The 11,932-nt window shown below is 36.4% G+C and overlaps 2 protein-coding genes across 2 annotated transcripts; one reads left to right on the top strand and one right to left on the bottom strand.

Moving 5' to 3' along the window:
• The first annotated feature begins 753 nt into the window (after nucleotides 1-753).
• LOC120256143 (alpha-L-arabinofuranosidase 1-like) lies at nucleotides 754-5,060 on the top strand. Its single transcript, XM_039263906.1, is given in 18 exon segments — nucleotides 754-832; nucleotides 1,012-1,066; nucleotides 1,245-1,456; nucleotides 1,539-1,660; nucleotides 1,745-1,896; nucleotides 2,149-2,220; nucleotides 2,374-2,519; nucleotides 2,598-2,643; nucleotides 2,723-2,775; nucleotides 2,869-3,013; nucleotides 3,212-3,240; nucleotides 3,242-3,331; nucleotides 3,409-3,486; nucleotides 3,614-3,661; nucleotides 3,664-3,719; nucleotides 3,994-4,038; nucleotides 4,588-4,732; nucleotides 4,938-5,060. Coding segments are annotated over 18 exon segments (1,638 nt in total). The 5' UTR covers nucleotides 754-811.
• Nucleotides 1,731-6,285, bottom strand: LOC120256144 (sm-like protein LSM3B). The gene is given in 5 exon segments (XM_039263907.1): nucleotides 1,731-1,836; nucleotides 5,408-5,475; nucleotides 5,477-5,497; nucleotides 5,732-5,827; nucleotides 6,045-6,285. Coding segments are annotated over 4 exon segments (294 nt in total). The 5' UTR covers nucleotides 6,162-6,285; the 3' UTR covers nucleotides 1,731-1,836; nucleotides 5,408-5,415.
• Nucleotides 6,286-11,932: the final 5,647 nt, after the last annotated feature.

Below are 11,932 nucleotides of genomic sequence, written 5' to 3'. Positions count from 1 at the left end.
CGATTTTACATGGCTTAAAGGGTTTTAGCAATTTCCACTTAAAAAAATTATCCTTTTCTCCATAGTCCATACCCATTGGTTGCAATATTTAATTCTTGGTTTCCCTGTTTGTTGACTATGTACTTTTATCTCAACCATAAAAATGCTTACAAATTTCAACTTGCAAAGAAGTTTCTTCTGCTACGGCCACTCTGGATAAACACAAAAGTGGGTCCCCCACACTCCACAATCCTTGCAAGCCACGACCAACTACAGATGAGAGTCCTCATCTCCACAAAATCTCAACCATTTGATCATGATCAAACGGTTCATATCTCAAAGGCAAGCATTGGTCAACATCACCCAGTTCATGAAGTTTGGATGATCTTTTAGCACACATTCCTTCTAAGTAACCATGTTTTCCTTCTTTAATTCATCTCTTTTCTTGATCCAAATCTGCAAAACTTCTCTTCTTTTTTATTGTGAATTTTTTAATATTCAGTTGATAAAAAGGTAGCACTTTTTATTTCTATTGCAATTAAAAGGTATTGGTTTCAGTTCTGAATTTATTTATTTTTCCATGGATTGCCATTTGCTTACGTTAATCTACAAACAATTTGCATTGAATTGATTGTATATAAACTTGCATTTGTAGATTCTTGAGAGTGAATGTATGCAGGGGAAGAACAATGAGGATTAATGCCTTGTTTTGTGCCATTTTCATGCTCTGTTTTTCATCATGTTATTGCTCAACAAAATTGGTTGAAAAGCAAATCAGGCTGCTACACTTATTGTAGATGGTTCACCGACATCTCGGAAAATACCCGATACGATGTTCGGGATCTTTTTCGAGGTGCATTATATACTTGTATTTGTCTTTCTACAGATTGTTATGAATGTATTGATACTATAATCCTTTCAAGAATTATGTTCCATAGCAATGGAATTGCATTTTTATAGGTTTTTATTTGTGTTTGTCTGTTCCTTCTAAAGAATGAACAAAGGTAATGTCTTGTGATATTGTTGTATAGGGAGATCAATCATGCAGGAGCTGGTGGTCTATGGGCAGAGCTTGTAAGCAACAGAGGTGAGTTCAATGCCAAAATTTAATATCATCAATCATAATCCTTGGTTTGAATACAGGGCTGTCTTGTATTTTGTATTTCACTGTATAAGTTTCTTTGAGTAAATTTTAGGAGTTAATTGCAGGTTGACAAATTCATGTAAGTAGTAGCTAAACATTGTTTATATTTCTGCATTTAAAGGTTTTGAAGCTGGGGGATCGACCACTCCATCGAACATTGATCCTTGGTCGATAATAGGGAATGAAACAAACATAATTGTCGGAACCGATCGTACTTCTTGTTTCAGTCAGAATAAGGTCGCTCTTCGAATGGAAGTCCTGTGTGATATCGGTGGATCGATAACTTGTCCAACTGGTGGTGCTGGTATATATAACCCGGGTTATTGGGGCATGGTATGAACTCATAATTTTATAATGAGAAACCATCTGAATTTCATCATCAATTTGCTGCATACATTTCTGTTCAATATTGCAGAATATAGAACAAGGGAAAACATATAAATTGACAATGTATGTTAGATCAATGGATGCAGTGAACTTATCAGTTTCACTTACAAGTTCAGATGGATTGCAAAACCTGGCTACAGCTAACATTGTGTGGGTCTCTTTCATTCAATAAAACAATTTGAAAAAAATTCTCAGATGAAATTGGAGAAATCTGATTTTTAATTAGTTCTGCAGGACTGCTGCTTTGGACATAGCAAATTGGACAAAAGTAGAACTCCTGCTGGAAGCCGAAGGAACAAATGTTAATTCAAGACTTCAGATTACAACTGCACAAAAAGGCATCATATGGTTAGATCAAGTATCACTCATGCCATTAGATACGTACAAAGGTAAAAATTTAGAATTTAAAGTTTGAACAATAATTTCATCCATGTGTTTGATCAAGGACTTCATTGAAGTACCATCTTTGAATCCTTGACTCTTTGTGTAAGAACTTCAAAGCATATCTTTACTCATTACTAGTATAAGAAGTACACTCTGTACGTCATTTTCTCATTATTAGTATAAATTTGATTTGGATGTTCAGATGGTTTAATATTTGTCATCTCTAGATTGATAATTAATTTTCTTTTTCCTTCAGGGGCATGGTTTTCGGGCGGGGCTTGTTTCCATGCTAGCAGACCTTAAACCTAGGTTCATTAGATTTCCAGGTTTATAATTATTTTTCTTGCAGCCACTGCTTGTGCTTATAAATTTAGGAATATTGCGATATTAAATATATGTACGCTTATTGATCAGGAAGTGACCATATAAATGGTTTATTTGTTCGTCTAATGTTTATTCATCTACTTCTATTGCTCTAGGTGGTTCTTATGTTGAAGGCGAATGGCTAAGGAATGCATTTCGATGGAGAGAAACTGTTGGTCCATGGGAAGAAAGGCCCGGCCATTTTGGCGATGTTTGGAAGTACTGGACTGATGATGGTCTCGGCTATTATGAGTTTCTTCAAGTATGTATTTTATGGTTTTACTTGATTCTAAGCTTCAGAGTAATCAGCTAGGCACTTATAACTATTTTCTAATTGCAGCTTGCCGAAGACCTCGGTGCATCTCCAGTGTGGGTAATTAATAATGGTAATCTTTATCAGCTCAGGAAATTAGCTGATTGTATGCCTAAAGTGGATTTCTTACACTTGACCATTTTATATTTCAGGAATCAGCCATAACGATCAAGTTGATACTTCTACTATCCCAGCATTTGTTCAGGTATGGTTAAACTCTTCTATTGAGCAATTACAAGTTATATACTTCTATGAACTAATATCACCTGGTTTTGCTGTCATAAACCTTTTTCTACAGGATGCACTTGACAGCATGAATTTGCTAGAGAGTGACCCTGACTCTAAGTGGGGCTCTGTTAGAGCATCAATGGGACATCCTGAACCCTTTGAATTGAAATATGTTGCACTAGGGAATCAAGATTGTTGGAAGAAAAATTATCGAGGTGACTCCTAATCAAATAGTTTAAAATATGCACTGCTGAAGAACTCATGTATGCTACAATATCCTGTTCAAATCATAAGTTCATGACTAGCAAAAGAAATTGCTGAACCGCATGATTTTTCACTAGGGAACATCAATAAATAGTCAGGAAAAAACTCAGATCAATCTAATGCATTCCATGGCAATGTTTTTTTGATAGGGAACTACCTCAAATTCTACTATGCCATAAAAAGCTGCATATCCAGACATTCAACTTGTTTCAATTGTGATGGTTCTGCTGTGCAAGTTAGATCATCCTGCTGATCTCTATGATTTTCATGTACAAACATGCTCTTCTGAGACTTCGTTAACATTATTCCAACTGTGTAATTGGCTAACAATGATTTTCATGGATAGCTTTATACTTCAGGTAATGACATGTTCACAAGAGCCCATCAGTTCGATCGCACATCACGGTCTTCAACAGGCCCTAAGGTTTGATGCCATTCACATATTAATAGGTCGAGTTTGCAGCAGCAAAAATAATAATTAATCCTGCTCATCATGTCCTTGTTTATGATGAAAAACTATTTTAAAACACAAATCATGCTTACTTTTCTAGGCATTTGTGAGTGAATATCTCGACCACGGAAGCAATGTAGGGCAAGGGAAACCTTTTTCTCTGCATTAGCACAAGCCGGCTTCCTCATTGGATTAGAAATAAACAGGCAGGCTTTTCCATAACCCCTTCTTGGCTTTCTCATAGTTCTAGAATATAACATCATTTTCAGAGCATGCTTTGCAGGAAACTTGTCAATGCTGTCCACATTTAACAAAAACAAAACCTACAATCAGCAACATTGACCCTGATATTAAGCTCCACCTTAACTTGGCCATAATATGAATATTCCTCTAAGACTAGTCTTCACTATTTTATTATTGATAGATGGTACCTGTTTTCTGATATGAACTATAGTGACTCATGAGCCTCTTACTATGCAGTGATGTGGTTGAAATGGCAAGCAATGCACCACTTTTTGATCAGCGGCAATGATCGTGAGGTAAATGATTTATATTTAACACTGCTTTAGCAACTTGAATGTAGCAGTTATACTGACTTTAAAATTTGTTATAACATTCAAACATTGAATTTCTGTGGTACGATGCCATTGCATTCCATATGAGCACCAATTCAATGCCTTGTGACTATTAGAATTTAAAAATCAACACCATCACTCACATAGAGGCTACTAATATCATACAAATCTAATAGAAGATTTTTCCAAATAAAGGTGGAGCCAGATGCTATTGTATTCAACTCATGGCAAGAATATGGAACCCCTACTTACTGGATGCAGCATTTCTTTAAGGAATCAAGTGGTGCAATTCTGCATCCTACCACGCTTAAAAACAAGCTCCTCAAACTTGATTGCTTCTGCAATCACTTGGCAGAAGTACAGAAGACACTAGCAGCTACCTGAAAATAAAGGTTTTCTAACTACATAACTTGGCCTTCGCATCTACTTTATCTAAAAATCTTAGCTTTATCATAATGCTTGTGCAAGTCAAGTCAACTTGGAATTTTTATTTATTCAGATTGCCAATTTTGGGGGGTGATAATGTGAATCTCAAGATCGCTGTTTCTGGTCTACAAAATGTTGTCAACTCATCCGGATCAACAACTACTGTTCTTACTTCCAAGAATTTGATGGATGAGAATTCTTTCAAGGAACCAAACAAGGTGTGCAACATACCCTTTTTTTTTTTTCTTTTCTGACATGGAAAAATTAAATCTGCATGATTCCATGCACTGTTAACATAACATCCAAACTCTCATTTCATTTATACCCAAATATTTCCTGTCATATTACATAGCCATAATATTGTTACTTCATTTTCTAAAAAGATCATAGTTACATTATTTTTATTTTGCTTGTATACTGTAGGTGGCGCCCCTTCAAAATATGCTCCAAAATGCGGGAACAAATATGGATGTTGTGATTGTCCCGCATTCCTTAACATCATTTGATTTAGCACTTTCTGAAACAAATTACTGGTCTGCAATTTAAGATTTAAAACAGAGGAAAAAGGTGTGACTGAATAAGGATTGTTAGTAACTTGTAAACTATGGACTAATAACTTAGTTATCGCCATGTCAATCTTGTTCATCAAATGATTGTATTTAATTCGATACTATAATAACAACAAAACACAAAATATGCTTAGTTTTGCTCTATGAAACCCTCACTTTGTGGAACTAGTATTCTTGCAAGTCATTTCAAAGTCCATTGTATTCAAGTAGCTATAGGAAACATAAATTTACCTAAACAAACACTGGTACTAATACATTACAGTTAGCTACAAATGAAAGCAGACAAAGCAAACTGTAGGAATTGGCCTGCCAATGCTAACTTACAGAGACTATCAGGCTGTCCTCAATGGAGGAGAAACCAATATGACACCATCTCCTCTGACAAAAAGAAAAAGGTACTGTTCGCCTTGTTGTCTGCAAAATTGGCAGTGGCAACAGCATTACACACACCACTCTTGCAATATTAAACACAAATTAAAGCTAGTTTATGTTAGTTACACTGAATTATATCATTCAAGTACAATGTTAATGAACATAAAAAAACATGCAAAAATTTGGAACATTGAGCAGTGGAGAAAAAGTCATATGCATATGAGCAATAGTTTATTGATAGAGAAAAATTATTAAATGGAAGTTAAAATCACTAACCCGAACAATCTCTTCATAAGTTTCATCATCAATTTCAACAGTTGTGATTATTTCTTCAACATCCCCAAGAATCATATTCAAATGCTGATCATAAGCCTAAAAACCATTAAAAAAACATTAGATAGATTTAAAAAAAAATTGAAATAAATGAGCCAAAAATACTGCTATTGTAAACAAGGGTTAATGCGAAAAAAAAAAAAGAGGACAATTTGATCAAGAAATCAGAGGGAGAAAAAGAAAAAGAAAAAGCACTAAAATCACATGATAAGGGTTTGTGGAATCAAGAAGAAGCCAAGATGGATATATGGATTACATGGAGCTTGCCGCGGAGTTCACGATCGGAACGAAGCTTGACATATATGCGTTCGTCGAGACTGAGACGGATTAGATCCAAGGGCTCCTTCACGGTGCTCTCTTCCTCCGCTGCCATTGATCCTTCTTACTCTAGAGATCTCTCTCTCCCCTTCGGCTTCTTCTCCTCCACCAACTCTGAAGCTTAAGCAAAACCTAAATCTAAAAACTTTTTTGAAAAACAAAGATGCGGTGCGTTTGAAAACGGGAATATATAAAAATATATATATATATATATATTAAATAATGGTTTTCAATTTTCACTCGCCCACCATGGGAAATAGCGAAATTACTGATCAACCCTCACTGTTATAAATATATATATATATTTATATTGCGGATATACAACCAAAATTCACCAAATCTATTTGCATATATTCCCTCTCCCCACATATACCATTAAAATATATTACATATATTTTATAATAATAAAAATAATTTTTAAAAATTTCTAAACTACTCATGATAAAGTGAGTGTGTGAGTGGTGGTGGCTTTTTCATGATATTCCAAAAATTAATAGGTCTATATATATATATATGTTAAAACTATTAATTTAATAATTATAAAAAGAAAATTAAGGGGTATATATACACAACTTTTTTTTTGCTAAAAGTTAGAAAAAAAAATGAAATATGAAGGAATACACGTGATTTTTTATTTTACTGATAAATGAATATACACAATTACACGAATTTTGTTCACCATTAAAAAAATCTTGATTTTACACACAACTCCTCAATTGCTCGAGACTGAATAGGGATTCCATTATATATATTAACTTAGATTTTAAATTTAAAAATTATCTAGATGTAGGCATTTATCATTTAATAGCTGCAAGCCTTTCTTCTTTCTCTATATGTTGCTAGTTTTCTCGTCTGCAAACGTTATCTTATCTCTGGAGGCTATATTCCTTCGTCTTTGGATGTTGTGATTCCTTCTCTAGTCTCCGGACACTACGAGTCTTCCTTTGCTTTTGGGAAAAAGTTTCTAGTTTATTATATTATTTATAATTTAGGATTTTTATGATAAAAAAAATATAATTTAAAAAATAAAATAAAATAAGAAAAATAAATATTAATGCGGGCGCTAAAGTGAATGCCAACTTGAAATCCACTTTATTTTGGGAAAGCTATACGAGAAACAAGTAAAACCATCATTACTAAATAATAAGAAAAAAATTCTAACATTTAAACTCATACAAAATTATAAGGCATTTAATCTAACAAATCAAGTTCTTTTCATTTTCTAGACGAGATTAACTAAAAAATTTTATATATTATATTAGACAAAAGAAATTATGCAAAATAGCTTTGGAAAAGTGTCATTTATTATATATAACTTGAAGATGTTAAATATAAATGCTTTGTATGTTTTAACCACGGAGTATCCTTAGCTCTCCAAGCTGTTCACAGGGCTTGCTTCACAGTTCACACTACAACAAAATTACTTTTTAAAAACAACATTTTTCATTTGTATTGCTTTTATTGTTCATAATGGAATGGGATCTTTTGCTCTCTCTCTCTCTCTCTCTCTATATATATATATATATATATAATGTTAAATAGGGTTTATATATTATGTTAACATTCTGTTTACATCATAAATATTTCAGTGTCTGCACGTGTGTATATATATTATTAAAATTCATTAAAATAAAATTAATAACAAAAAATGGTGAAAAATATTATTTGTGATAATATATCTCTATATATATATTTACTCACTCTACCAAAAAGTTCATATTTCACTGGCATCGGTCTTCTTGTAAAAAATATTGGTGTGAGGGTTTAAGAGTTCCAAGCTCAAGTGTCATTAGACACAATCACACAATACTGGTAATGACTTTAATGGGTTCATAATTGATGGTATGGTTTTACAATTCAAATCCCATATATCCTGCTTATGAGCACACAATTGATTGTATCCGTAGTTATATATATTATTTATTCTAATCATAAAATAATCATGTAAGATAACTACATATTAAAATTAATTGATAAAATTACTTGGTATTTGGACTCAACACTTAAAACATGAGTTCAAGCAAAATACTTTAATCCATACAGTGATGGTTATATATATTTAAATCTATTGCAAGATAGGAAAGAAAGCTTACATCATTTATGAAAACTATATTAAAAAAAGTGGAAATTGTAAAAAAAAAACCCCTAAGTTTACAATATTATCAAAAACACCCCATTAGTTTTACAATCCCTAAAAACCCCTTCTTTTTAAACTATATGGTTTTCAAACCCCCAAAGCATATAACGGATGTCAACAGAGTGATTTTCAAATTTTATGGACGAAAATGCCCTTGCATGGGGAGTCGTGACTGCAGCCATTTCGGCGATTTGAGAGGAAGTGGGGGGGTTTTCCGTAGGGTAACCCCAAGGGGAATTTACTGGAGCCGTATACATAGAGTTTTTTCTCAACTCGCGTCTTCAGCTTTTCCATTTCCGAAGTTGTCTCCGAAGTTGTCTCTACCGACACAGCCTCTGTAATTTCAGTTTTTCCCTTTCCACCGGTATCTCGAAGGAGAAGTCCCGCGCAAGCAGTTGCCATTTCATCAGTTTGCAATCTAAGGTATTGAGTATGGTTTTATGTTAACTATTCTCATATGAAAAGAAAGATTTTTTTCGATTTTTGTTTTGTGCTTCGCTTTTTGTTGGAAGATATTGAAGTCTGCGAGGGGATTTCTACTCGGGGTTTTGTTAGTCTGCGAGGCAATTTCTCGGCTAGGTTTTTGTTTTTGTTTTTGCATTTTCGTCTGTATACACTATCGAAATAGTTTTTTTTATTGTTATGATTTGTGTAATATTTATAATGTACATTTCCCCTTTCATTTGATATAGTTGCAGTTTTACAAATGAGGTTTACGTTTAAGAAATGGGATGTTATCGTTTAAATTTTGTTGTCTCTGTTTAAGTATTGTTGTCTCTTTTTAACAATTAATATCTCTGTTTAAGAATTGACAAGTTACCGTTTAAAACCTTATATTTCCGCTTAAACATTTGTGAATACTGCATGTTGAATGTGTTGTTATTGTCACAGGCTTGTGATTATGGCGGTCAACCTAGTTAATGGGCGATGCTATTTGACACCGGTAGTGGAGACCTTAGCTGAATTGAAAGATAACATGACCCCTCGACACGGGGAGATCATCCAAGGACACCGCTTGCATGATTCATCGAGCTGGAAGCTATATTCCAAGAGAGGGCCCTTCTTGATTCTCTATTGCAAAGGTGACGATGGCCGCACCAATAAATTCGAGGATCGGGGAAAGCTGCTCGAGTTTCGGGAGCCCTCAAGATGTGGCCCTCGTTCTTAGTCTGCGTTGCGATGGAGACGCAGTTGTGTTTAAGAAGAAGAAAACCCGCTCAGCGTTCGAAGGGAGGTATTTATCAAAAACCTATGAGAGACACAGAGACTCCATCAAGAGCACTCTTGTGCAACTTGTTCGACAGAGGGGAGAAGAAGAAAATTTTGTCAAACTCCTGATGGTGTACCTCATGGGTACAGTCCTCTTCCCAAATACATCATGCTCGGTTCCGAACTAGATCGTTGATTATGTCGATGATCTACCTGCCATGGGGCGATACGCATGGGTGCAAGCGACGCACAAGTGGCTTATGGAGGACATTCCACAAGCATCCGCTCGAGTGCAAGATAGATGCGCCGGGAAGAAGACCAACACAAGATAGATGTGCTACGGTGAAAGTATTTACTGGAAGCAAGCGACGATAGAAACCAGCTTGTTATCGCTCGAAGGAAAAGAGGTAATAAATCATGGACAATGTTTAACAGAAGTCTTTAATGTTTAAACATTTTATTTAGCATTTAACTTTATTATTTACGGTTTAAAATTTATTCATAAAGGTTTAAATATTTTGTTCTCCGTTTAAATATATTCTATAATGTTTAAATATAAAAAAACTCTGTTTAAATATAATTTTTTTATAGTTTAAAACTCGAATGATTTCACTGAAATTGTTTGGTTTACATATGTTAGTTTCCCTGAAATGGTTCCGTGAATCTTTCGAAGAAGAAATATTTGTTGGGGTCAACCGAGCGGATGGATGTTATTGCTCCGGGAACCACTTGGTCGAAGGCGGGGATGAGAGGGCGAGCCTCTTTCGTGCGCTGGCCTCGGCGTTTCTCCTACTTCCAGACCCGCCATGCGCACGCATTTCTCGGCCGGAGAAGCCCTCCCCTACCCCGCGGATTGCAACAACCCCTCCCCCCTCGACCACGACAACGACAGTCCCCCCGATTGTGGCAGCCCCTCCGACCGTGGCAGCCCCACCGACAGCACTAAGCGAAGATGTCACTGCAACTCTTATACAGGCGTGCCAGATATTGATGACCGAGTTTCCTCGGCTTGTCGCTCGGGTTGAGGCAATGGAAGGACGTTCACAATCGACTGCGCCGTCCCTCCAAAGAAATGAAGCACCCGAGATGAATGAGGTGTCGGAATTTAACGAAGACGACATCATCGGGGTGGCCATTCCAAGACGGCCACATTCGAAGAGACTTGCGAAAAAGAGGAGAACAATACTGCCTCTGTCTCCACCGCCGGCTGACGATGAAACAATAGCAACACCATCGGCGGCTGATGTTGTTACTAAGTCTGTCACCGTTGATGACATGGCCGTGACGGTGGAGGAGATCGTAGATGATGTTGCCGTTGCCACGGTTGAGAATATCGTTTACTCTCTTGTTAACGAAATCCCCGACCCAGTGGAACCGGCGGCCGAGAGTGCGGCATCAAAGATGGACACAATCCCTGAAGAACAAGAACAAGCTAAGGGTGTGTCTCCCGTTGATGCTGTTGCCGTGGCCACGGTTGAGAAGATCATTGAATCTGTTGCCGAGGCCGTGGCCGACAATACCGCATCGAAGCAGGACACAATCCCACAACAAGAAGAAGCATGTAAGGATATATCTGTGGTTGATGCTATCGTCGTCCTCGCATCGAAGCCAGACACAATCCCACAACAACAACAACCATGTAAGGATGTGTCTGCGGTTGATGTTGTCGCCGTCCCCGCATCGAAGCCAGACACAATCCCACAACAACAACAACCATGCAAGAATGTGTCTGCGGTTGATGCCATCGCCGTCCCCGCATCGAAGGAAGATGCTGCTGGTGCTGAACACCGTTAAGGCTCAACAACAATGCCGCTTGAAGACCCCGACCGAGCAACGAGAGATATGATCAAGGCTAATCAAAAATGGGGCGAGACGGCTCGGAAAGTCTTTGTTCCGAAGAAGAAAAAATGGGTTGGCCAATCGCATCTTAACAAATACGAGCAAGAGTTGATGAGGATCTTCCTCAACTGCCCTATGGACAGGTAAGTTTAAAGTTTTTATGATAGTGTTTAAATGTTTATATATTATCATTTAATTTATCTATTTAACGTTTAATTATTTATAATATCATTTGAAAATTGTCTATATCATTTAAATATTTACAATATGGTCTAATTATATCTGTTATCGTTTAACCTCAGCACTATCGTGTGGAAGAATGACGCTGTCAGCACCACACGGGACAAACTATACACTCTGCTTGAGGGGGAAAGAGATGGTCACATATGATGTGATTTACTCTTTCGTATCCATAATACAAAAGTCGCTGAGCAAAGTGCCATATCTTTACAAGAAGCCTGCCTCCATCACACGACCCCTAGCGCTGTTTATGTCAAAGCAGGACGACACACATGAAACCATTATGGCTATGATCGGAGATGCCGTGCGCAACTTACATGAAGTTCAAATTGTCATCCTCCCGAAAATCATGAATGGGCACTTCCATGTCGTCGTCCTTGACAATGATAAACAAGAATACA

The sequence above is a fragment of the Dioscorea cayenensis genome, unplaced genomic scaffold (genome assembly GCF_009730915.1).
Source record: "Dioscorea cayenensis subsp. rotundata cultivar TDr96_F1 unplaced genomic scaffold, TDr96_F1_v2_PseudoChromosome.rev07_lg8_w22 25.fasta BLBR01001303.1, whole genome shotgun sequence".
NCBI classification, from domain to species: Eukaryota; Viridiplantae; Streptophyta; class Magnoliopsida; order Dioscoreales; family Dioscoreaceae; genus Dioscorea; species Dioscorea cayenensis.
This window is presented reverse-complemented; position numbering and strand designations above follow the sequence as displayed.